General features: G+C 40.0%; 1 protein-coding gene and 1 long non-coding RNA gene across 2 annotated transcripts; one reads left to right on the top strand and one right to left on the bottom strand.

Moving 5' to 3' along the window:
* Positions 1-12,756: 12,756 nt before the first annotated feature.
* On the bottom strand, positions 12,757-14,423 carry LOC135529907 (uncharacterized). The gene is made up of 3 exons (XR_010453759.1): positions 13,828-14,423; positions 13,575-13,701; positions 12,757-13,049 (listed from the first exon to the last, which is right to left on the bottom strand). It is a non-coding gene; the product is annotated as an uncharacterized LOC135529907 (long non-coding RNA).
* Positions 14,424-22,229: 7,806 nt separating this feature from the next.
* LOC135529906 (C-C motif chemokine 13-like) lies at positions 22,230-24,018 on the top strand. The gene is made up of 3 exons (XM_064958311.1): positions 22,230-22,709; positions 22,901-23,018; positions 23,263-24,018. Exons 1-3 carry the CDS (start codon positions 22,646-22,648, stop codon positions 23,354-23,356), a joined length of 276 nt encoding a protein of 91 aa, XP_064814383.1. The 5' UTR covers positions 22,230-22,645; the 3' UTR covers positions 23,357-24,018.
* Positions 24,019-25,247: the final 1,229 nt, after the last annotated feature.

Raw genomic sequence — 25,247 nt, 5'->3', positions numbered from 1 at the left:
AGGTTGTTGGTTAATGTTTAGAGTTACAGACCTGTTAGGTTGTTGGTTAATGTTCAGAGTTACAGACCTGTTAGGTTGTTGGTTAATGTTTAGAGTTACAGACCTGTTTGGTTGTTGGTTAATGTTTAGAGTTACAGACCTGTTAGGTTTTTTGTTAATGTTCAGAGTTACAGACCTGTTAGGTTGTTGGTTAATGTTCACATAGTTACAGACCTGTTAGGTTGTTGGTTAATGTTTAGAGTTACAGACCTGTTAGGTTGTTGGTTAATGTTCAGAGTTACAGACCTGTTAGGTTGTTGGTTAATGTTTAGAGTTACAGACCTGTTAGGTTGTTGGTTAATGTTTAGAGTTACAGACCTGTTAGGTTTTTTGTTAATGTTCAGAGTTACAGACCTGTTAGGTTGTTGGTTAATGTTTAGAGTTACAGACCTGTTAGGTTTTTTGTTAATGTTCAGAGTTACAGACCTGTTAGGTTGTTGGTTAATGTTTAGAGTTACAGACCTGTTAGGTTTTTTGTTAATGTTCATAGTTACAGACCTGTTGGTTAATGTTCAGAGTTACAGACCTGTTAGGTTGTTGGTTAATGTTCAGAGTTACAGACCTGTTAGGTTGTTGGTTAATGTTCAGAGTTACAGACCTGTTAGGTTGTTGGTTAATGTTCAGAGTTACAGACCTGTTGGTTAATGTTTAGAGTTACAGACCTGTTAGGTTTTTTGTTAATGTTCATAGTTACAGACCTGTTGGTTAATGTTCAGAGTTACAGACCTGTTAGGTTGTTGGTTAATGTTCAGAGTTACAGACCTGTTAGGTTGTTGGTTAATGTTCAGAGTTACAGACCTGTTAGGTTGTTGGTTAATGTTCAGAGTTACAGACCTGTCAGGTTGTTGGTTAATGTTCAGAGTTACAGACCTGTCAGGTTGTTGGTTAATGTTCAGAGTTACAGACCTGTTAGGTTGTTGGTTAATGTTTAGAGTTACAGACCTGTTAGGTTTTTTGTTAATGTTCATAGTTACAGACCTGTTGGTTAATGTTCAGAGTTACAGACCTGTTAGGTTGTTGGTTAATGTTCAGAGTTACAGACCTGTTAGGTTGTTGGTTAATGTTCAGAGTTACAGACCTGTTAGGTTGTTGGTTAATGTTCAGAGTTACAGACCTGTCAGGTTGTTGGTTAATGTTCAGAGTTACAGACCTGTTAGGTTGTTGGTTAATGTTTAGAGTTACAGACCTGTTAGGTTGTTGGTTAATGTTCAGAGTTACAGACCTGTTAGGTTGTTGGTTAATGTTTAGAGTTACAGACCTGTTAGGTTGTTGGTTAATGTTCAGAGTTACAGACCTGTTAGGTTGTTGGTTAATGTTTAGAGTTACAGACCTGTTAGGTTGTTGGTTAATGTTTAGAGTTACAGACCTGTTAGGTTGTTGGTTAATGTTCACATAGTTACAGACCTGTTAGGTTGTTGGTTAATGTTCAGAGTTACAGACCTGTTGGTTAATGTTCAGAGTTACAGACCTGTTAGGTTGTTGGTTAATGTTCATAGTTACAGACCTGTTAGGTTGTTGGTTAATGTTCACATAGTTACAGACCTGTTAGGTTGTTGGTTAATGTTCAGAGTTACAGACCTGTTGGTTAATGTTCAGAGTTACAGACCTGTTAGGTTGTTGGTTAATGTTCAGAGTTACAGACCTGTTAGGTTGTTGGTTAATGTTCAGAGTTACAGACCTGTTAGGTTGTTGGTTAATGTTCAGAGTTACAGACCTGTTAGGTTGTTGGTTAATGTTTAGAGTTACAGACCTGTTAGGTTGTTGGTTAATGTTTAGAGTTACAGACCTGTTGGTTAATGTTCAGAGTTACAGACCTGTTAGGTTGTTGGTTAATGTTCATAGTTACAGACCTGTTGGTTAATGTTCAGAGTTACAGACCTGTTAGGTTGTTGGTTAATGTTCAGAGTTACAGACCTGTTAGGTTGTTGGTTAATGTTCAGAGTTACAGACCTGTTAGGTTGTTGGTTAATGTTCAGAGTTACAGACCTGTCAGGTTGTTGGTTAATGTTCAGAGTTACAGACCTGTCAGGTTGTTGGTTAATGTTCAGAGTTACAGACCTGTTAGGTTGTTGGTTAATGTTTAGAGTTACAGACCTGTTAGGTTGTTGGTTAATGTTCAGAGTTACAGACCTGTTAGGTTGTTGGTTAATGTTCAGAGTTACAGACCTGTTAGGTTGTTGGTTAATGTTCAGAGTTACAGACCTGTTAGGTTGTTGGTTAATGTTTAGAGTTACAGACCTGTTAGGTTTTTTGTTAATGTTCATAGTTACAGACCTGTTGGTTAATGTTCAGAGTTACAGACCTGTTAGGTTGTTGGTTAATGTTCAGAGTTACAGACCTGTTAGGTTGTTGGTTAATGTTCAGAGTTACAGACCTGTTAGGTTGTTGGTTAATGTTCAGAGTTACAGACCTGTCAGGTTGTTGGTTAATGTTCAGAGTTACAGACCTGTTAGGTTGTTGGTTAATGTTTAGAGTTACAGACCTGTTAGGTTGTTGGTTAATGTTCAGAGTTACAGACCTGTTAGGTTGTTGGTTAATGTTTAGAGTTACAGACCTGTTGGTTAATGTTTAGAGTTACAGACCTGTTAGGTTGTTGGTTAATGTTTAGAGTTACAGACCTGTTAGGTTGTTGGTTAATGTTCACATAGTTACAGACCTGTTAGGTTGTTGGTTAATGTTCAGAGTTACAGACCTGTTGGTTAATGTTCAGAGTTACAGACCTGTTAGGTTGTTGGTTAATGTTCATAGTTACAGACCTGTTAGGTTGTTGGTTAATGTTCACATAGTTACAGACCTGTTAGGTTGTTGGTTAATGTTCAGAGTTACAGACCTGTTGGTTAATGTTCAGAGTTACAGACCTGTTAGGTTGTTGGTTAATGTTCAGAGTTACAGACCTGTTAGGTTGTTGGTTAATGTTCAGAGTTACAGACCTGTTAGGTTGTTGGTTAATGTTTAGAGTTACAGACCTGTTAGGTTGTTGGTTAATGTTTAGAGTTACAGACCTGTTGGTTAATGTTCAGAGTTACAGACCTGTTAGGTTGTTGGTTAATGTTCATAGTTACAGACCTGTTGGTTAATGTTCAGAGTTACAGACCTGTTAGGTTGTTGGTTAATGTTCAGAGTTACAGACCTGTTAGGTTGTTGGTTAATGTTTAGAGTTACAGACCTGTTGGGTTGTTGGTTAATGTTCAGAGTTACAGACCTGTTAGGTTGTTGGTTAATGTTTAGAGTTACAGACCTGTTAGGTTGTTGGTTAATGTTCAGAGTTACAGACCTGTTAGGTTGTTGGTTAATGTTCAGAGTTACAGACCTGTTAGGTTGTTGGTTAATGTTCAGAGTTACAGACCTGTTAGGTTGTTGGTTAATGTTCACATAGTTACAGACCTGTTAGGTTGTTGGTTAATGTTTAGAGTTACAGACCTGTTAGGTTGTTGGTTAATGTTCAGAGTTACAGACCTGTTAGGTTGTTGGTTAATGTTTAGAGTTACAGACCTGTTAGGTTTTTTGTTAATGTTTAGAGTTACAGACCTGTTAGGTTTTTGGTTAATGTTCAGAGTTACAGACCTGTTAGGTTGTTGGTTAATGTTCAGAGTTACAGACCTGTTAGGTTGTTGGTTAATGTTCAGAGTTACAGACCTGTTAGGTTGTTGGTTAATGTTCAGAGTTACAGACCTGTTAGGTTGTTGGTTAATGTTCAGAGTTACAGACCTGTTAGGTTGTTGGTTAATGTTTAGAGTTACAGACCTGTTAGGTTTTTTGTTAATGTTCAGAGTTACAGACCTGTTGGTTAATGTTCAGAGTTACAGACCTGTTGGTTAATGTTCAGAGTTACAGACCTGTTGGTTAATGTTCAGAGTTACAGACCTGTTAGGTTGTTGGTTAATGTTCAGAGTTACAGACCTGTTAGGTTGTTGGTTAATGTTCATAGTTACAGACCTGTTGGTTAATGTTCAGAGTTACAGACCTGTTAGGTTGTTGGTTAATGTTCAGAGTTACAGACCTGTTAGGTTGTTGGTTAATGTTTAGAGTTACAGACCTGTTAGGTTTTTTGTTAATGTTCAGAGTTACAGACCTGTTAGGTTGTTGGTTAATGTTCAGAGTTACAGACCTGTTAGGTTGTTGGTTAATGTTCAGAGTTACAGACCTGTTAGGTTGTTGGTTAATGTTCACATAGTTACAGACCTGTTAGGTTGTTGGTTAATGTTCAGAGTTACAGACCTGTTAGGTTGTTGGTTAATGTTCAGAGTTACAGACCTGTTAGGTTGTTGGTTAATGTTCACATAGTTACAGACCTGTTAGGTTGTTGGTTAATGTTTAGAGTTACAGACCTGTTAGGTTGTTGGTTAATGTTTAGAGTTACAGACCTGTTAGGTTTTTTGTTAATGTTCAGAGTTACAGACCTGTTAGGTTGTTGGTTAATGTTTAGAGTTACAGACCTGTTAGGTTTTTTGTTAATGTTCATAGTTACAGACCTGTTGGTTAATGTTCAGAGTTACAGACCTGTTAGGTTGTTGGTTAATGTTCAGAGTTACAGACCTGTTGGTTAATGTTTAGAGTTACAGACCTGTTGGTTAATGTTCAGAGTTACAGACCTGTTAGGTTGTTGGTTAATGTTTAGAGTTACAGACCTGTTAGGTTGTTGGTTAATGTTTAGAGTTACAGACCTGTTAGGTTGTTGGTTAATGTTTAGAGTTACAGACCTGTTAGGTTGTTGGTTAATGTTTAGAGTTACAGACCTGTTAGGTTGTTGGTTAATGTTCACATAGTTACAGACCTGTTAGGTTGTTGGTTAATGTTCAGAGTTACAGACCTGTTGGTTAATGTTCAGAGTTACAGACCTGTTAGGTTGTTGGTTAATGTTCAGAGTTACAGACCTGTTGGTTAATGTTCAGAGTTACAGACCTGTTAGGTTGTTGGTTAATGTTTAGAGTTACAGACCTGTTAGGTTGTTGGTTAATGTTTAGAGTTACAGACCTGTTAGGTTGTTGGTTAATGTTCAGAGTTCCAGACCTGTTAGGTTGTTGGTTAATGTTTAGAGTTACAGACCTGTTAGGTTGTTGGTTAATGTTTAGAGTTACAGACCTGTTGGTTAATGTTCAGAGTTACAGACCTGTTAGGTTGTTGGTTAATGTTCAGAGTTACAGACCTGTTAGGTTGTTGGTTAATGTTCAGAGTTACAGACCTGTTAGGTTGTTGGTTAATGTTTAGAGTTACAGACCTGTTAGGTTTTTTGTTAATGTTCATAGTTACAGACCTGTTGGTTAATGTTCAGAGTTACAGACCTGTTAGGTTGTTGGTTAATGTTCAGAGTTACAGACCTGTTAGGTTGTTGGTTAATGTTCAGAGTTACAGACCTGTTAGGTTGTTGGTTAATGTTCAGAGTTACAGACCTGTCAGGTTGTTGGTTAATGTTCAGAGTTACAGACCTGTTAGGTTGTTGGTTAATGTTTAGAGTTACAGACCTGTTAGGTTGTTGGTTAATGTTTAGAGTTACAGACCTGTTAGGTTGTTGGTTAATGTTTAGAGTTACAGACCTGTTAGGTTGTTGGTTAATGTTCACATAGTTACAGACCTGTTAGGTTGTTGGTTAATGTTCAGAGTTACAGACCTGTTGGTTAATGTTCAGAGTTACAGACCTGTTAGGTTGTTGGTTAATGTTCATAGTTACAGACCTGTTAGGTTGTTGGTTAATGTTCACATAGTTACAGACCTGTTAGGTTGTTGGTTAATGTTTAGAGTTACAGACCTGTTAGGTTGTTGGTTAATGTTTAGAGTTACAGACCTGTTGGTTAATGTTCAGAGTTACAGACCTGTTAGGTTGTTGGTTAATGTTCATAGTTACAGACCTGTTGGTTAATGTTCAGAGTTACAGACCTGTTAGGTTGTTGGTTAATGTTCAGAGTTACAGACCTGTTAGGTTGTTGGTTAATGTTCAGAGTTACAGACCTGTTAGGTTGTTGGTTAATGTTTAGAGTTACAGACCTGTTAGGTTGTTGGTTAATGTTTAGAGTTACAGACCTGTTAGGTTGTTGGTTAATGTTCAGAGTTACAGACCTGTTAGGTTGTTGGTTAATGTTCAGAGTTACAGACCTGTTAGGTTGTTGGTTAATGTTTAGAGTTACAGACCTGTTAGGTTTTTTGTTAATGTTCAGAGTTACAGACCTGTTAGGTTGTTGGTTAATGTTTAGAGTTACAGACCTGTTGGTTAATGTTCAGAGTTACAGACCTGTTAGGTTGTTGGTTAATGTTTAGAGTTACAGACCTGTTAGGTTGTTGGTTAATGTTCACATAGTTACAGACCTGTTAGGTTGTTGGTTAATGTTCAGAGTTACAGACCTGTTAGGTTGTTGGTTAATGTTTAGAGTTACAGACCTGTTAGGTTGTTGGTTAATGTTCAGAGTTACAGACCTGTTAGGTTGTTGGTTAATGTTCAGAGTTACAGACCTGTTAGGTTGTTGGTTAATGTTCAGAGTTACAGACCTGTTAGGTTGTTGGTTAATGTTTAGAGTTACAGACCTGTTAGGTTGTTGGTTAATGTTTAGAGTTACAGACCTGTTAGGTTTTTTGTTAATGTTCAGAGTTACAGACCTGTTAGGTTGTTGGTTAATGTTTAGAGTTACAGACCTGTTGGTTAATGTTCAGAGTTACAGACCTGTTAGGTTGTTGGTTAATGTTCATAGTTACAGACCTGTTGGTTAATGTTCAGAGTTACAGACCTGTTAGGTTGTTGGTTAATGTTCAGAGTTACAGACCTGTTAGGTTGTTGGTTAATGTTTAGAGTTACAGACCTGTTAGGTTGTTGGTTAATGTTTAGAGTTACAGACCTGTTAGGTTGTTGGTTAATGTTTAGAGTTACAGACCTGTTAGGTTGTTGGTTAATGTTCAGAGTTACAGACCTGTTAGGTTGTTGGTTAATGTTTAGAGTTACAGACCTGTTAGGTTGTTGGTTAATGTTCAGAGTTACAGACCTGTTAGGTTGTTGGTTAATGTTCAGAGTTACAGACCTGTTAGGTTGTTGGTTAATGTTCACATAGTTACAGACCTGTTAGGTTGTTGGTTAATGTTTAGAGTTACAGACCTGTTAGGTTTTTTGTTAATGTTCAGAGTTACAGACCTGTTGGTTAATGTTCAGAGTTACAGACCTGTTAGGTTGTTGGTTAATGTTCAGAGTTACAGACCTGTTAGGTTGTTGGTTAATGTTCAGAGTTACAGACCTGTCAGGTTGTTGGTTAATGTTCAGAGTTACAGACCTGTTAGGTTGTTGGTTAATGTTTAGAGTTACAGACCTGTTAGGTTGTTGGTTAATGTTTAGAGTTACAGACCTGTTAGGTTGTTGGTTAATGTTCAGAGTTACAGACCTGTTAGGTTGTTGGTTAATGTTTAGAGTTACAGACCTGTTAGGTTGTTGGTTAATGTTTAGAGTTACAGACCTGTTAGGTTGTTGGTTAATGTTCACATAGTTACAGACCTGTTAGGTTGTTGGTTAATGTTCAGAGTTACAGACCTGTTGGTTAATGTTCAGAGTTACAGACCTGTTAGGTTGTTGGTTAATGTTCATAGTTACAGACCTGTTAGGTTGTTGGTTAATGTTCACATAGTTACAGACCTGTTAGGTTGTTGGTTAATGTTCAGAGTTACAGACCTGTTGGTTAATGTTCAGAGTTACAGACCTGTTAGGTTGTTGGTTAATGTTTAGAGTTACAGACCTGTTAGGTTGTTGGTTAATGTTCAGAGTTACAGACCTGTTAGGTTGTTGGTTAATGTTCAGAGTTACAGACCTGTTAGGTTGTTGGTTAATGTTCAGAGTTACAGACCTGTCAGGTTGTTGGTTAATGTTCAGAGTTACAGACCTGTTAGGTTGTTGGTTAATGTTCAGAGTTACAGACCTGTTAGGTTGTTGGTTAATGTTTAGAGTTACAGACCTGTTGGTTAATGTTCAGAGTTACAGACCTGTTAGGTTGTTGGTTAATGTTCATAGTTACAGACCTGTTGGTTAATGTTCAGAGTTACAGACCTGTTAGGTTGTTGGTTAATGTTTAGAGTTACAGACCTGTTAGGTTGTTGGTTAATGTTTAGAGTTACAGACCTGTTAGGTTGTTGGTTAATGTTCACATAGTTACAGACCTGTTAGGTTGTTGGTTAATGTTCAGAGTTACAGACCTGTTGGTTAATGTTCAGAGTTACAGACCTGTTAGGTTGTTGGTTAATGTTCATAGTTACAGACCTGTTAGGTTGTTGGTTAATGTTCACATAGTTACAGACCTGTTAGGTTGTTGGTTAATGTTCAGAGTTACAGACCTGTTGGTTAATGTTCAGAGTTACAGACCTGTTAGGTTGTTGGTTAATGTTTAGAGTTACAGACCTGTTAGGTTGTTGGTTAATGTTTAGAGTTACAGACCTGTTGGTTAATGTTCAGAGTTACAGACCTGTTAGGTTGTTGGTTAATGTTCATAGTTACAGACCTGTTGGTTAATGTTCAGAGTTACAGACCTGTTAGGTTGTTGGTTAATGTTCAGAGTTACAGACCTGTTAGGTTGTTGGTTAATGTTTAGAGTTACAGACCTGTTAGGTTGTTGGTTAATGTTCAGAGTTACAGACCTGTTAGGTTGTTGGTTAATGTTCAGAGTTACAGACCTGTTAGGTTGTTGGTTAATGTTCAGAGTTACAGACCTGTTAGGTTGTTGGTTAATGTTCAGAGTTACAGACCTGTTAGGTTGTTGGTTAATGTTCACATAGTTACAGACCTGTTAGGTTGTTGGTTAATGTTTAGAGTTCCAGACCTGTTAGGTTGTTGGTTAATGTTTAGAGTTACAGACCTGTTAGGTTTTTTGTTAATGTTCATAGTTACAGACCTGTTGGTTAATGTTCAGAGTTACAGACCTGTTAGGTTGTTGGTTAATGTTCAGAGTTACAGACCTGTCAGGTTGTTGGTTAATGTTCAGAGTTACAGACCTGTTAGGTTGTTGGTTAATGTTTAGAGTTACAGACCTGTTAGGTTGTTGGTTAATGTTCAGAGTTACAGACCTGTTAGGTTGTTGGTTAATGTTTAGAGTTACAGACCTGTTAGGTTGTTGGTTAATGTTCAGAGTTACAGACCTGTCAGGTTGTTGGTTAATGTTCAGAGTTACAGACCTGTCAGGTTGTTGGTTAATGTTTAGAGTTACAGACCTGTTAGGTTGTTGGTTAATGTTCACATAGTTACAGACCTGTTAGGTTGTTGGTTAATGTTTAGAGTTACAGACCTTTTAGGTTGTTGGTTAATGTTCAGAGTTACAGACCTGTTAGGTTGTTGGTTAATGTTCAGAGTTACAGACCTGTTAGGTTTTTTGTTAATGTTCAGAGTTACAGACCTGTTAGGTTGTTGGTTAATGTTCAGAGTTACAGACCTGTTAGGTTGTTGGTTAATGTTCAGAGTTACAGACCTGTTAGGTTGTTGGTTAATGTTCACATAGTTACAGACCTGTTAGGTTGTTGGTTAATGTTCAGAGTTACAGACCTGTTAGGTTGTTGGTTAATGTTCAGAGTTACAGACCTGTTAGGTTGTTGGTTAATGTTTAGAGTTACAGACCTGTTAGGTTGTTGGTTAATGTTTAGAGTTACAGACCTGTTGGTTAATGTTCAGAGTTACAGACCTGTTAGGTTGTTGGTTAATGTTCATAGTTACAGACCTGTTGGTTAATGTTCAGAGTTACAGACCTGTTAGGTTGTTGGTTAATGTTCAGAGTTACAGACCTGTTAGGTTGTTGGTTAATGTTTAGAGTTACAGACCTGTTAGGTTGTTGGTTAATGTTCAGAGTTACAGACCTGTTAGGTTGTTGGTTAATGTTCAGAGTTACAGACCTGTTAGGTTGTTGGTTAATGTTCACATAGTTACAGACCTGTTAGGTTGTTGGTTAATGTTCAGAGTTACAGACCTGTTAGGTTGTTGGTTAATGTTTAGAGTTACAGACCTTTTAGGTTGTTGGTTAATGTTCAGAGTTACAGACCTGTTAGGTTGTTGGTTAATGTTCAGAGTTACAGACCTGTTAGGTTGTTGGTTAATGTTCAGAGTTACAGACCTGTCAGGTTGTTGGTTAATGTTCAGAGTTACAGACCTGTTAGGTTGTTGGTTAATGTTCAGAGTTACAGACCTGTTAGGTTGTTGGTTAATGTTCAGAGTTACAGACCTGTTAGGTTGTTGGTTAATGTTTAGAGTTACAGACCTGTTAGGTTGTTGGTTAATGTTTAGAGTTACAGACCTGTTAGGTTGTTGGTTAATGTTCACATAGTTACAGACCTGTTAGGTTGTTGGTTAATGTTCAGAGTTACAGACCTGTTGGTTAATGTTCAGAGTTACAGACCTGTTAGGTTGTTGGTTAATGTTCATAGTTACAGACCTGTTAGGTTGTTGGTTAATGTTCACATAGTTACAGACCTGTTAGGTTGTTGGTTAATGTTCAGAGTTACAGACCTGTTGGTTAATGTTCAGAGTTACAGACCTGTTAGGTTGTTGGTTAATGTTTAGAGTTACAGACCTGTTAGGTTGTTGGTTAATGTTTAGAGTTACAGACCTGTTAGGTTGTTGGTTAATGTTCAGAGTTACAGACCTGTTAGGTTGTTGGTTAATGTTCAGAGTTACAGACCTGTCAGGTTGTTGGTTAATGTTCAGAGTTACAGACCTGTTAGGTTGTTGGTTAATGTTCATAGTTACAGACCTGTTGGTTAATGTTCAGAGTTACAGACCTGTTAGGTTGTTGGTTAATGTTTAGAGTTACAGACCTGTTAGGTTGTTGGTTAATGTTTAGAGTTACAGACCTGTTAGGTTGTTGGTTAATGTTTAGAGTTACAGACCTGTTAGGTTGTTGGTTAATGTTTAGAGTTACAGACCTGTTAGGTTGTTGGTTAATGTTCACATAGTTACAGACCTGTTAGGTTGTTGGTTAATGTTTAGAGTTACAGACCTGTTAGGTTGTTGGTTAATGTTTAGAGTTACAGACCTGTTAGGTTGTTGGTTAATGTTTAGAGTTACAGACCTGTTAGGTTGTTGGTTAATGTTCACATAGTTACAGACCTGTTAGGTTGTTGGTTAATGTTCAGAGTTACAGACCTGTTGGTTAATGTTCAGAGTTACAGACCTGTTAGGTTGTTGGTTAATGTTCATAGTTACAGACCTGTTAGGTTGTTGGTTAATGTTCACATAGTTACAGACCTGTTAGGTTGTTGGTTAATGTTCAGAGTTACAGACCTGTTGGTTAATGTTCAGAGTTACAGACCTGTTAGGTTGTTGGTTAATGTTTAGAGTTACAGACCTGTTGGTTAATGTTTAGAGTTACAGACCTGTTGGTTAATGTTTAGAGTTACAGACCTGTTAGGTTGTTGGTTAATGTTCAGAGTTACAGACCTGTTGGTTAATGTTCAGTTACAGACCTGTTAGGTTGTTGGTTAATGTTCAGAGTTACAGACCTGTCAGGTTGTTGGTTAATGTTTAGAGTTACAGACCTGTTAGGTTGTTGGTTAATGTTCAGAGTTACAGACCTGTTAGGTTGTTGGTTAATGTTCAGAGTTACAGACCTGTTAGGTTGTTGGTTAATGTTCAGAGTTACAGACCTGTTAGGTTGTTGGTTAATGTTTAGAGTTACAGACCTGTTAGGTTTTTTGTTAATGTTTAGAGTTACAGACCTGTTAGGTTGTTGGTTAATGTTCAGAGTTACAGACCTGTTAGGTTGTTGGTTAATGTTTAGAGTTACAGACCTGTTAGGTTGTTGGTTAATGTTCAGAGTTACAGACCTGTCAGGTTGTTGGTTAATGTTTAGAGTTACAGACCTGTTAGGTTGTTGGTTAATGTTCACATAGTTACAGACCTGTTAGGTTGTTGGTTAATGTTTAGAGTTACAGACCTTTTAGGTTGTTGGTTAATGTTCAGAGTTACAGACCTGTTAGGTTGTTGGTTAATGTTCAGAGTTACAGACCTGTTAGGTTGTTGGTTAATGTTTAGAGTTACAGACCTGTTAGGTTGTTGGTTAATGTTTAGAGTTACAGACCTGTTAGGTTGTTGGTTAATGTTCAGAGTTACAGACCTGTTAGGTTGTTGGTTAATGTTTAGAGTTACAGACCTGTTAGGTTGTTGGTTAATGTTTAGAGTTACAGACCTGTTAGGTTGTTGGTTAATGTTTAGAGTTACAGACCTGTTAGGTTGTTGGTTAATGTTTAGAGTTACAGACCTGTTAGGTTGTTGGTTAATGTTCACATATTTACAGACCTGTTAGGTTGTTGGTTAATGTTCATAGTTACAGACCTGTTAGGTTGTTGGTTAATGTTCAGAGTTACAGACCTGTTAGGTTGTGATTTAAAGTTCACAACTTGGATATTAGGAAGGGAAAGTGAAAGACAGCACATTTCAGCAATCTGGAGTATGTGACAGTTAAACATATATCTAAGAGTTTTGTAGGAGTTGAGTTGAACAGTTTATTCTGTTTCTGTGTTGCTGACCGTTGACCTCTGTTGTCTTGGAAACAGAGTTGTCTGTAGTTCCATGAGTTCTAACACAAGAACTGTTTCCTGAAAGAAGAAACAACCAACATGCTGAATCTGCTGGTCGCTAGTCTGTCCATGTAACTGGCAGCACGGCTCAAGTAGTTGTGAAGAACTCGCCTTCACATAATGTGAAGCTTTTGTAATCAAAGTATGAATACCACAATAAGAATAAAATTCACTTCGTTATTAAAATGTTGAAATTATTTCGCTTTATTGCTGAAAAAAATAATTATTTGTTGACAAAACAATTTCAAAATACACAGTAACTTCACAGTATTGTAAATAAATAAGAATTAAATAATATTACTGTATGTACAACAAAAATATAATATATATTTTTTTGACAGTTATGGCAGTGTGTTTGTGGTGGCGGTGGTTGATGACATCATCGTTGTCCTGGCAGAGACAACGATCTGCTCTCAATCTTGGTCACATGACTCTGGACCCAGGCCTGAGATGGGTCGAGACAAAATTGATTCCCTTTCTTTGTTGTAAACCTGCAACCAATAAACAACATACATATATTTAGGGGTAACTAAAGAAAGCACACACCAAACTCACATGTGGAAGACTACTGTATGGATGTTCCAACATGACTCTGTGTGTATTGTGCATGTACCTACAGTCCTACTGGCTGAGTATGAAGACAGGTATCAGACCATTACATTCAGAATCACTATGTCATTATGAGGACTGTCAAACAATTACAACATTATATCCAGAATATTTCAAATGTTTTACCATTCATTTATATATATTAATATAGAACCTTTATGAGGTTGTAACCATGCAGCCCTAGCAACACAGAGGTTGTAACCATGCAGCCCTAGCAACACAGAGGTTGTAACCATACAGCCCTAGCAACACAGAGGTTGTAACCATGCAGCCCTAGCAACAGAGGTTGTAACCATTTGGACCCGCCCACCAAGGATATAGAACATGTCCCGTAGAAATCTATATCTCTCTGTGTGTGTGTGTGTGTGTGTGTGTGTGTGTGTGTGTGTGTGTGGTGGTTAACTTACACCAGTGCTTGGCGAGGGCAGCTACTAGAGGTTCGAGAAACTGAAACCACTGCACCAAGAGGGATCCTTCTCAGGTGGAAATTCACACAGCATTCTCTGGCAGTCATTGCTGAAATCCCCATGACAGCTGGAAACAAAGAACGATCACACTCACTGGTCAACACAGGCATCTCAAGTGGTGCTTCTTCCTATACACTCATATGCATACTGTACACACAGACTGTAGACACACTGTACACAAACACACACGTACGCTGTGCAGAAGTCGTAGGGAGGGAGCAGAGCAGTCCCAGGAGGAGTAGAGCAGTCAGGGTCTTCATGGTTCAGAGATGGTTGAGATGCAGAAGATTGTATTGTCTGAGATGTTTTCTGATGTTCTGGTCTCTGATGCTCTGGTCTCTGATGTTCTGGTCTCTGATGCTCTGGTCTCTGATGCACTTGTCTCTGATGCTCTCGTCTGGTTTTATGTCAGAGGTCTAGCTGAACCTCTTGTCTGGTTCTGTGTCAGAAGTCTAGCTGGTCTCTGATGTTCTGGTCTCTGATGTTCTGGTCTCTGATGTTCTGGTCTCTGATGTTCTGGTCTCTGATGCTCTGGTCTCTGGTGCTCTGGTCTCTGATGCTCTAGTCTGGTTCAGTGTCAGAAGTCTAGCTGATGCTCTGGTTCTATGTCTGAGGTCTGATCTGACCTGTCTTTTATACAGAGAGCTGGTCCATCAGACCCATTGCCAATTGACGGGGGAATCTCCCCTCTATTCCTTCATTCACTCTGAATATCTTTCTAAGAACCAACATGGTGCCCTTCAGGTTCCTCTTCCTCAATTCTCTGTAACTCTGTTTCCTCCAGGATGTTCAGCAGCGCTGCTATTTTCTGAAATACTCAGAATACATTTACTGGAGAATTGCATATCAAAGGAAGGATATTAAAGTGGACTATATACTATATGATACAATATTTCATCAAATACAAGAACAATTAAGATTAAATTAAAGTTCTCTACATCATAACCAACTAGTTTGTAAGTAATTCTTGAAATCAACTATGTGTCTTTCAACATTTAAATGCAGATTTTAGGATGTGTGCATTTTGATTAAAAACCTGTAGCACACTGTTAACCTTTACATCATAGAATCTTAATTAATCTCAGATTTGTGTGGTGTGGTCTGTGTCTTCCCTCCGTTTGCAAGGAGAGTGGTTCGTTCCCAGGAAGGTTGGTGAAAGGAAGGTTGGTGGTTCGTTCCCAGGAAGGTTGGTGGAAGGAAGGTTGGTGGTTCGTTCCCAGGAAGGTTGGTGGTTCGTTCCCAGGAAGGTTGGTGGTTCGTTCCCAGGAAGGTTGGTGGTTCGTTCCCAGGAAGGTTGGTGAAAGGAAGGTTGGTGGTTCGTTCCCAGGAAGGTTGGTGGTTCGTTCCCAGGAAGGTTGGTGGAAGGAAGGTTGGTGGTTCGTTCCCAGGAAGGTTGGTGGAAGGAAGGTTGGTGGTTCGTTCCCAGGAAGGTTGGTGGAAGGAAGGTTGGTGGTTCGTTCCCAGGAAGGTTGGTGGAAGGAAGGTTGGTGGTTCGTTCCCAGGAAGGTTGGTGGAAGGAAGGTTGGTGGTTCGTTCCCAGGAAGGTTGGTGGAAGGAAGGTTGGTGGTTCGTTCCCAGGAAGGTTGGTGGAAGGAAGGTTGGTGGTTTGTTCCCAGGTCGAGTCATAACAAAAGCCCTAAAAATGGGTCCCAAAGCCTCTTTGCCCCTTTAATGCTGAGTGCCAAGCAATCTGTGAATTCCATTTTTGGATGAATGAAATAGTTATAATAGTTATAAACATTGATAACTTGATGTAGGAAGTTAACGTACCCCGTAGCTCAATAAATTTAGCTTTAATCCAAGTAAAATTCCCTGTTTTAGATCAGTTACTTTGATTTATTTTAAGAATGTGAAATTGCAGAATTATAGTAGAGAGAATGATTTATTTCAGCTTTTATTTCTTTCATAACATTCCCAGTGGGTCAGAAGTTTACATACACTCAATTAGTATTTGGTAGCATTGCCTTTAAATTGTTTAACTTGGGTCAAACGATTCGGGTAGCCTTCCACAAGCTTCCCACAATAAGTTGGGTTAATTTTGGCCCATTCCTCCAGACAGAGCTGGTGTAACTAAGTCAGGTTGGTAGGGCTCCTTGCTCGCACACGCTCTTTCAGTTCTGTAAACAAATTTTCTATAAGATTGAGGTCAGCTTTGTGATGGCCACTCCAATACCTTGACTTTGTTGTCCTTAAGCCTTTGTGCCACAACTTTGGAAGTATGCTTGGGGTCATTGTACATTTGGAAGACCCATTTGCGACCAAGATTAAACTTCCTGACTGATGCCTTGAGATGTTGCTTCAGTATATCCACATAATTTCCCTACCTCATGTTGCCATCTATTTTGTGAACAGCACCAGTCCCTTCTGCAGCAAAGAACCCCCACAACATGATGCTGCCTCCCCCGTGCTTCACGGTTGGGATGGTGTTCTTCGGCTTGCAAGCCTCCCCCTTTTTCCTCCAAACATAACGATGGTCATTATGGCCAAACAGTTTCATCAGACCAGAGGACATTTCTCCAAAAAGTATGATCTTTGTCCCCATGTGCAGTTGCAAAGTGTAGTCTGGCTTTTTTATGGCGGTTCTGGAGCGGTTTTGGAACAGTGGCTTCTTCCTTGCTGAGTGGCCTTTCAGATTATGTTGATATAGGACTTGTTTTACTCTATATATAGATACTTTTGTACCTGTTTCCTCCAGCATCTTCACAAGGTCCTTTGCTGTTGTTCTGGGATTGATTTTGCACTATTCGCACCAAAGTATGTTCATCTCTAGGAGACAGAAGGTGTCTCCTTCCTGAGCGGTATGACGGCTGTGTGGTCCCATGGTGTTTATACTTGCATACTAGTGTTTATACAGATGAACGTGGTACCTTCAGGCGTTTGGAAATTGCTCCCAAGGATGAACCAGACTTGTGGTCTACAATGTTTTTTCTGAGGTCTTGGCTGTTTTCTTTTGATTTTCCCATGATGTCAAGCAAAGAGGCACTGAGTTTGAAGGTAGGCCTTGAAACACATCCACAGGTACACCTCCAATTGACTCAAATGATGTCAATTAGCCTATCAGAAGCTTCTAAAGCCATGACATAATATTCTGGAATTCTCTAAACTTTTTAAAGGCACAGTCAACATAGTGTATGTAAAACTCTGACCCACTGGAATTGTGATACAGCAAATTATAAGTGAAATAATCTGTCTGTAAACAATTGTTGGAAACATTATGTGTGTCATGCACAAAGTAGATGTCCTAACCGACTTGCCAAAACTATAGTTTGTTCACAAGAAATTTGTGGAGTGGTTGAAAAACGAGTTTTAATGACTCCAACCTAAGTGTAAATAAACTTCTGACTTCAACTGTAAATGCTTCTTGAGCTTAGTTGAACTATGATAGCCCATCAGAACCCAGAATATAAGCTTATTTGACTCAAATTCTTGTAAACAAAGTAAATTGAACCTTTATTTAACTGGGCAGGTCAGTAAAAGGGATATTTGTATCTACAATGACGGACTACACCGGCCGAACCCGGACAACGCTGGGCCAATTGTGTGCTCATGCTATAGAGACAAGTTAACAAACACTACGGGTAGTTTTGGACCGGACAAGACTACGTTATTCTCTGTACTCTCCCCACACTCACACCAACTTCACTAGACTACTGTATCTCTCCCTACATTCACAACAAATTCACTAGACTACTGTAGACTCTGTATCTCTCCCCACACTCACACCAACTTCACTAGACTACTGTAGACTCTGTATCTCTCCCCACACTCACACCAACTTCACTAGACTACTGTAGACTCTGTATCTCTCCCCACACTCACACCAACTTCACTAGACTACTGTAGACTCTGTATCTCTCCCCACACTCACACCAACTTCACTAGATTACAGTACTCTCCCCACACTCACACCAACTTCACACTCAGCAGAAACAGAATTGAACTGTATAATTGATTTTCAATAAATTCTAGATCTTTTTTCTCCATAATTCCATTATGTTCTGTATTCAAAATGACAGAAGACTTCCTGTAGGCCTGTTATTCAATCATACTGACTGACCCATCTGTTATACAATCATACTGACTGACCCATCTGTCTCTACAATCATACTGACTGACCCATCTGTCTCTACAATCATACTGACTGACCCATCTGTTATACTATCATACTGACTGACCCATCTGTTATACAATCATACTGACTGACCCATCTGTTATACTATCATACTGACTGACCCATCTGTTATACTATCATACTGACTGACCCATCTGTTATACTATCATACTGACTGACCCATCTGTTATACAATCATACTGACTGACCCATCTGTTATACAATCATACAGACTGACCCATCTGTTATACAATCATACTGACTGACCCATCTGTTATACAATCATACTGACTGACCCATCTGTTATACAATCATACTGACTGACCCATCTGTTATACAATCATACTGACTGACCCATCTGTTATACAATCATACTGACTGACCCATCTGTTATACAATCATACTGACTGACCCATCTGTCTCTACAATCATACTGACTGACCCATCTGTTATACAATCATACTGACTGACCCATCTGTCTCTACAATCATACTGACTGACCCATCTGTCTCTACAATCATACTGACTGACCCATCTGTTATACAATCATACTGACTGACCCATCTGTCTCTACAATCATACTGACTGACCCATAGGTCTCTACAATCATACTGACTGACCCATCTGTTATACAATCATACTGACTGACCCATCTGTTATACAATCATACTGACTGACCCATCTGTTATACAATCATACTGACTGACCCATCTGTTATACAATCATACTGACTGACCCATCTGTTATACAATCATACTGACTGACCCATCTGTTATACAATCATACTGACTGACCCATCTGTTATACAATCATACTGACTGACCCATCTGTTATACAATCATACTGACTGACCCATCTGTTATACAATCATACTGACTGACCCATCTGGCTCTACAATCATACTGACTGATGGCTCTCTTTCTATATCATTAAGTTATAAGGGATCAAGGTAAGACCCAGATGCAGACCGTGTCGCAGTAACAACGTCTATAGCAGCAAAAGGGGCAAAGGTACAGGACGGCAGGCAGGCTCAGGGGCAGGCAGAGTGGTCTGACAGGAGGGTACAGCGTCAGGACAGGCAGGGGTTAAAAACCAGGAGGAAGAGAGACTGGGGAAGAGCTGAGCTGACACAAAACCGCTGGTTGGCTTGACAAACAAGACCAACTGGCAACAGACAAACAGAGAACACAGGTATAAATACCCAGGGGATAATGGGGAAGATGGGTGACACCTGGAGGGGGATGGAGACAATCACAAGGACAGGTGAAACAGATCAGGGTGTGACATAAATAAGTTTCAATTGAAGATACATATTTAGCTGACACGCACTGAACCAAGTATCCTGTTTCAGTTCAGACCAGAAAGATTCAAGTAAAGAGAGACGTCTCTTTTTAATTAACTCTCACTTCCCCGTTCTGTCACCAGAACTTTGTATGATGCAAATGACTGCAACTTTTCTAAGAACAAACATTGCAGCGCTCTTCTCTCATTGTCATTCTCAAAATGTTTGTAATAACTTGAAGCCAGAGTTCACAGTACTGAACAGAGTTACTGGTGGAAACAGGGAGGGACTGACAGTAACTGAACTGGCACGCAAATAACAAACATTTTCATTAAAAAACAGAATCACTTTTAAATGTCTGCTCAGAGAAGTGAATGAATGAATAAATAAATTAATGAATTTATGAATAAATTAATTGAAACAAACTAAAGTTACCACCCAGCAAACATGACCCCATTTGCCCCATGTGGGCACGGGCTCGTCCACACCAAGCTCACATCAACCCCACACCAGCCCAACGGGTTAATCCACACCAACCCAACGGGTTAATCCACACCAGCCCAACGGGTTAGTCCACACCAGCCCAACGGGTTAGTCCACACCAACCCAACGGGCTAATCCACACCAAGCCCACACCAACCCACGGGCTAATCCACACCAAGCCCACACCAACCCAACGGGCTAATCCACACCAAGCCCACACCAACCCAACGGGCTAATCCACACCAAGCCCACACCAACCCAACGGGCTAATCCACACCAAGCCCACACCAACCCAACGGGCTAATCCACACCAAGCCCACACCAACCCAACGGGCTAGTCCACACCAAGCCCACACCAACCCAACGGGCTAATCCACACCAAGCCCCACACCAACCCAACGGGCTAATCCACACCAAGCCCCACACCAACCCAACGGGCTAATCCACACCAAGCCCCACACCAACCCAATGGGCTAATCCACACCAAGCCCACACCAACCCAACAGGCTAATCCACACCAAGCCCACACCAACCCAACGGGCTAATCCACACCAAGCCCACTTCAACCCAACGGGCTAGTCCACACCAAGCCCACACCAACCCAACAGGCTAATCCACACCAAGCCCACACCAACCCAACAGGCTAGTCCACAACAAGCCCACATAAAGCCCACATCAGCCCAACGGGTTAGTCCACACCAACCCAACAGGCTAATCCACACCAAGCCCACACCAACCCAACAGGCTAATCCACACCAAGCCCACTTCAACCCAACAGGCTAATCCACACCAAGCCCACACCAACCCAACGGGCTAATCCACACCAAGCCCACTTCAACCCAACAGGCTAATCCACACCAAGCCCACATCAGCCCAATGGGCTAATCCACACCAATCCCACATAAAGCCCACACCAACCCAACAGGCTAATCCACACCAAGCCCACATAAAGCGCACTTCAGCCCAACGGGCTAATCCACACCAAGCCCCACACCAACCCAACAGGCTAATCCACACCAAGCCCACATAAAGCCCACACCAACCCAACAGGCTAATCCACACCAAGCCCACACCAACCCAACAGGCTAATCCACACCAAGCCCACATAAAGCCCACACCAACCCAACAGGCTAATCCACACCAAGCCCACACCAACCCAACGGGCTAATCCACACCAAGCCCACTTCAACCCAACAGGCTAATCCACACCAAGCCCACTTCAGCCCAACGGGCTAATCCACACCAAGCCCACATAAAGCCCACACCAACCCAACAGGCTAATCCACACCAACCCAACAGGCTAATCCACACCAACCCAACAGGCTAATCCACACCAACCCAACAGGCTAATCCACACCAACCCAACAGGCTAGTCCACACCAACCCAACAGGCTAGTCCACACCAACCCAACAGGCTAGTTCACACCAACCCAACAGGCTAATCCACACCAACCCAACAGGCTAATCCACACCAACCCAACAGGATAATCCACACCAACCCAAAAGGCTAATCCACACCAACCCAACAGGCTAATCCACACCAACCCAACAGGCTAATCCACACCAACCCAACAGGCTAATCCACACCAACCCAACAGGCAAGTCCACACCAACCCAACAGGCTAATCCACACCAACCCAACAGGCTAATCCACACCAACCCAACAGGCTAATCCACACCAACCCAACAGGCTAATCCACACCAACCCAAAAGGCTAATCCACACCAACCCAACAGGCTAATCCACACCAACCCAACAGGCTAATCCACACCAACCCAACAGGCTAATCCACACCAACCCAACAGGCTAATCCACACCAACCCAACAGGCTAATCCACACCAACTCAACAGGCTAGTCCACACCAACCCAACAGGCTAATCCACACCAACCCAACAGGTTAATCCACACCAACCCAACAGGCTAATCCACACCAACCCAACAGGCTAATCCACACCAACCCAACAGGCTAGTCCACACCAACCCAACAGGCTAATCCACACCAACCCAACAGGCTAATCCACACCAACACAACAGGCTAATCCACACCAACCCAACGGGTTAGTCCACACCAACCCAACAGGCTAATCCACACCAACCCAACGGGTTAGTCCACACCCAGTGCCAGCTTCTTCATAGTGTTGAGGCGGGGGCTCATTAGAATATTTTGGGGCATGGTTTGCACACAGTTCTTCTCCTCACCTGCCTTGGGGCCACCTGCCTTGGGGCCACCTGCCTTGGGGACCATCGTGGAGCCGATGAGCAAATTGCTTGTTTGCCGAATGTGGGCAGCCTACAGGGACCAATATTGCAGCCTTCATTATTTATAATTCTTCTAAATAAAAATGACTTTTTATATATCTGAATAAATTGTAAATAATAGCCACAGTCTGTGTATGGATTTAATAAGCAGTAATATGTCTGAAGGAGTTTTGCTGCAACAGTGAGGTATTAAAGATGAGGAGAAGAAATCTGAGGATCTCAGAAAGATTACCGAGAGAGTACAGCAATACAGGTATTCTTCTCATCAATATGGACACATCCTAATATCTGCATTTAAAAGTTGAAAGATACAGAGTTGAATTTAAGTGTAACTTATAAACGAGTTGGCTATGATGTAGAGAATTTAATTTAATCTGAACAGTTGTTGTATTTGATGTAATGTATCATATAGTATATCGTCCACTTTAATATCCTTCCTTTGATATGCAATTCTCCAGTAAATATATTCTGAGTATTTCAGAAAATAGCAGCGCTGCTGAACATCCTGGAGGAAACAGAGTTACAGAGAATTGAGGAAGAGGAACCTGAAGGGCACCATGTTGGTTCTTAGAAAGATATTCAGAGTGAATGAAGGAATAGAGGGGAGATTCCCCCGTCAATTGGCAATGGGTCTGATGGACCAGCTCTCTGTATAAAAGACAGGTCAGATCAGACCTCAGACATAGAACCAGAGCATCAGCTAGACTTCTGACACTGAACCAGACCAGAGCATCAGAGACCAGAACATCAGAAACCAGAACATCAGAGACCAGAACATCAGAGACCACAACATCAGAGACCAGCACATCAGAGACCAGAACATCAGAAAACATCTCAGACAATACAATCTTCAGCATCTCAACCATCTCTGAACCATGAAGACCCTGACTGCTCTACTCCTCCTGGGACTGCTCTGCTCCCTCCATACGACGTCTGCAGGTGTGTGTGTGTGTGTGTGTGTGTGTGTGTGTGTGTGTGTGTGTGTGTGTGTGTGTGTGTGTGTGTGTGTGTGTGTGTGTGTGTGTGTGGTGTGCGTGTGCGTGTGTGTGTAGCAATACTGTTTAATACGCTGTTGGAGACACACCTGGAGCTCTTTATGTTAACTGTAGTTTATGATCATTTGTTTGCAGGTGTCATCGCGTTGGAAATGGCACCTGAATGCTGTATGACATTCAGCGCGAGGATCCCTCTTCAACAAGTGGTATCTCTCAGAGCAACCTCCAGTAGCTGCCCTCGCAAAGCACTGCTGTAAGTAAGCATAGTCTACTGTAAACTGTAAACATCTGGGCTAGCCTGGTCCCAGATCTGTTTGTGACTTCACGTCAACTCCTTGTCATGCCAAACAGGACCAGGAGTGACAAGGAGTTGGTATGATAGCACAAACACACCTGGAACCAGGCTACATCCAGGCTACACTGTACAAGACAAGATGGAGCCGTTCATATGACAGACTGGATGTTCTGAGAGACAATGTGTTGTGTATCTGTTGCAGTTTCACCACAAAGAAAGGGAAGACATTTTGTGTTGACCCTTCTGAAGCCTGGGTCCAGAGTCATGTGACCAAGATTGAGAGCAGAACCCAATGATGTCATCAACCACCATCACCCCCTCACACCCCACCCCCTTGTTGGTGCACTAATAAGGGAATAGGTTGCCATTAGTGACGCAGACCTTGTCATGCATGTCTATATCCTATCTGAGATTGGTATGGATTAGGTTCAATGTAATGTACTAGGTTATTATCCTATCTGAGATTGGTATGGATTAGGTTCAATGTAATGTACTGGGTTATTATCCTATCTGAGATTGGTATAGATTAGGTTCAATGTAATGTACTAGGTTAATATCCTATCTGAGATTGGTATAGATTAGGTTCAATGTGATGTACTAGGTTAATATCCTATCTGAGATTGGTATAGAATAGGTTCAATGTAATGTACTAGGTTAATATCCTATCTGAGATTGGTATAGAATAGGTTCAATGTAATGTACTGGGTTAATATCCTATCTGAGATTGGTATAGATTAGGTTCAATGTAATGTACTAGGTTAATATCCTATCTGAGATTGGTATAGAATAGGTTCAATGTGATGTACTAGGTTAATATCCTATCTGAGATTGGTATAGAATAGGTTCAGTGTAATGTACTAGGTTTCGGATATACTAATTGTTTATTTTTCTAAAACTGTAAACATATTTGACATGTAACCTATTTAATATTTTATAAAGCCTTTGAAGATTTCAAACATCCTGTGAAAGATTGGTTCATATTATTCAATTAATGTATTAATGTGTTGTAACTCGGTCTATTCTACTGATATATATATATATATATTAATGGGTTGTAACTCGGTCTATTCTGCTATACTGATATAGATATTGATGGGTTTTAACTCTGTCTATTCTACTGATATATATATATATATATATTAATGGGTTGTAACTAGGTCTAATCTACTATACTGATATAGATATTAATGGGTTGTAACTCGGTCTAATCTACTATACTGATATAGATATTAATGGGTTGTAACTAGGTCTATTCTACTGATATATATATATATATATATATTAATGGGTTGTATCTAGGTCTAATCTACTATACTGATATATATATTACTGGGTTGTAACTAGGTCTATTCTACTGATATAGATATTAATGGGTTGTAACTAGGTCTATTCTACTGATATATATATATATATTAATGGGTTGTATCTAGGTCTAATCTACTATACTGATATAGATATTACTGGGTTTTAACTCGGTCTATTCTACTGATATATATATATATATTAATGGGTTGTAACTAGGTCTATTCTACAATACTGATATATATATTACTGGGTTGTAACTAGGTCTATTCTACTGATATAGATATCGATGGGTTTTAACTCGGTCTATTCTACTGATATATATATATATTAATGGGTTGTAACTCGGTCTATTCTGCTATACTGATATAGATATTGATGGGTTTTAACTCGGTCTATTCTACTGATATATATATATATATATATATTAATGGGTTGTATCTAGGTCTAATCTACTATACTGATATAGATATTAATGGGTTGTAACTAGGTCTATTCTACTGATATATATATATATATATTAATGGGTTGTATCTAGGTCTAATCTACTATACTGATATAGATATTGATGGGTTTTAACTCGGTCTATTCTACTGATATATATATATATATATTAATGGGTTGTATCTAGGTCTAATCTACTATACTGATATAGATATTAATGGGTTGTAACTCGGTCTAATCTACTATACTGATATATATATTACTGGGTTGTAACTAGGTCTATTCTACTGATATAGATATCGATGGGTTTTAACTCGGTCTATTCTACTGATATACTGTATATATTAATGGGTTTTAACTCGGTCTATTCTACTGATATATATATATATATATATTAATGGGTTGTATCTAGGTCTAATCTACTATACTGATATATATATT

This window comes from Oncorhynchus masou, unplaced genomic scaffold (assembly GCF_036934945.1).
Source record: "Oncorhynchus masou masou isolate Uvic2021 unplaced genomic scaffold, UVic_Omas_1.1 unplaced_scaffold_1208, whole genome shotgun sequence".
NCBI lineage: Eukaryota > Metazoa > Chordata > Actinopteri > Salmoniformes > Salmonidae > Oncorhynchus > Oncorhynchus masou.
Note: the sequence above shows the minus strand (reverse complement) of the source record. Positions and strands in the feature narration are given on the sequence as shown.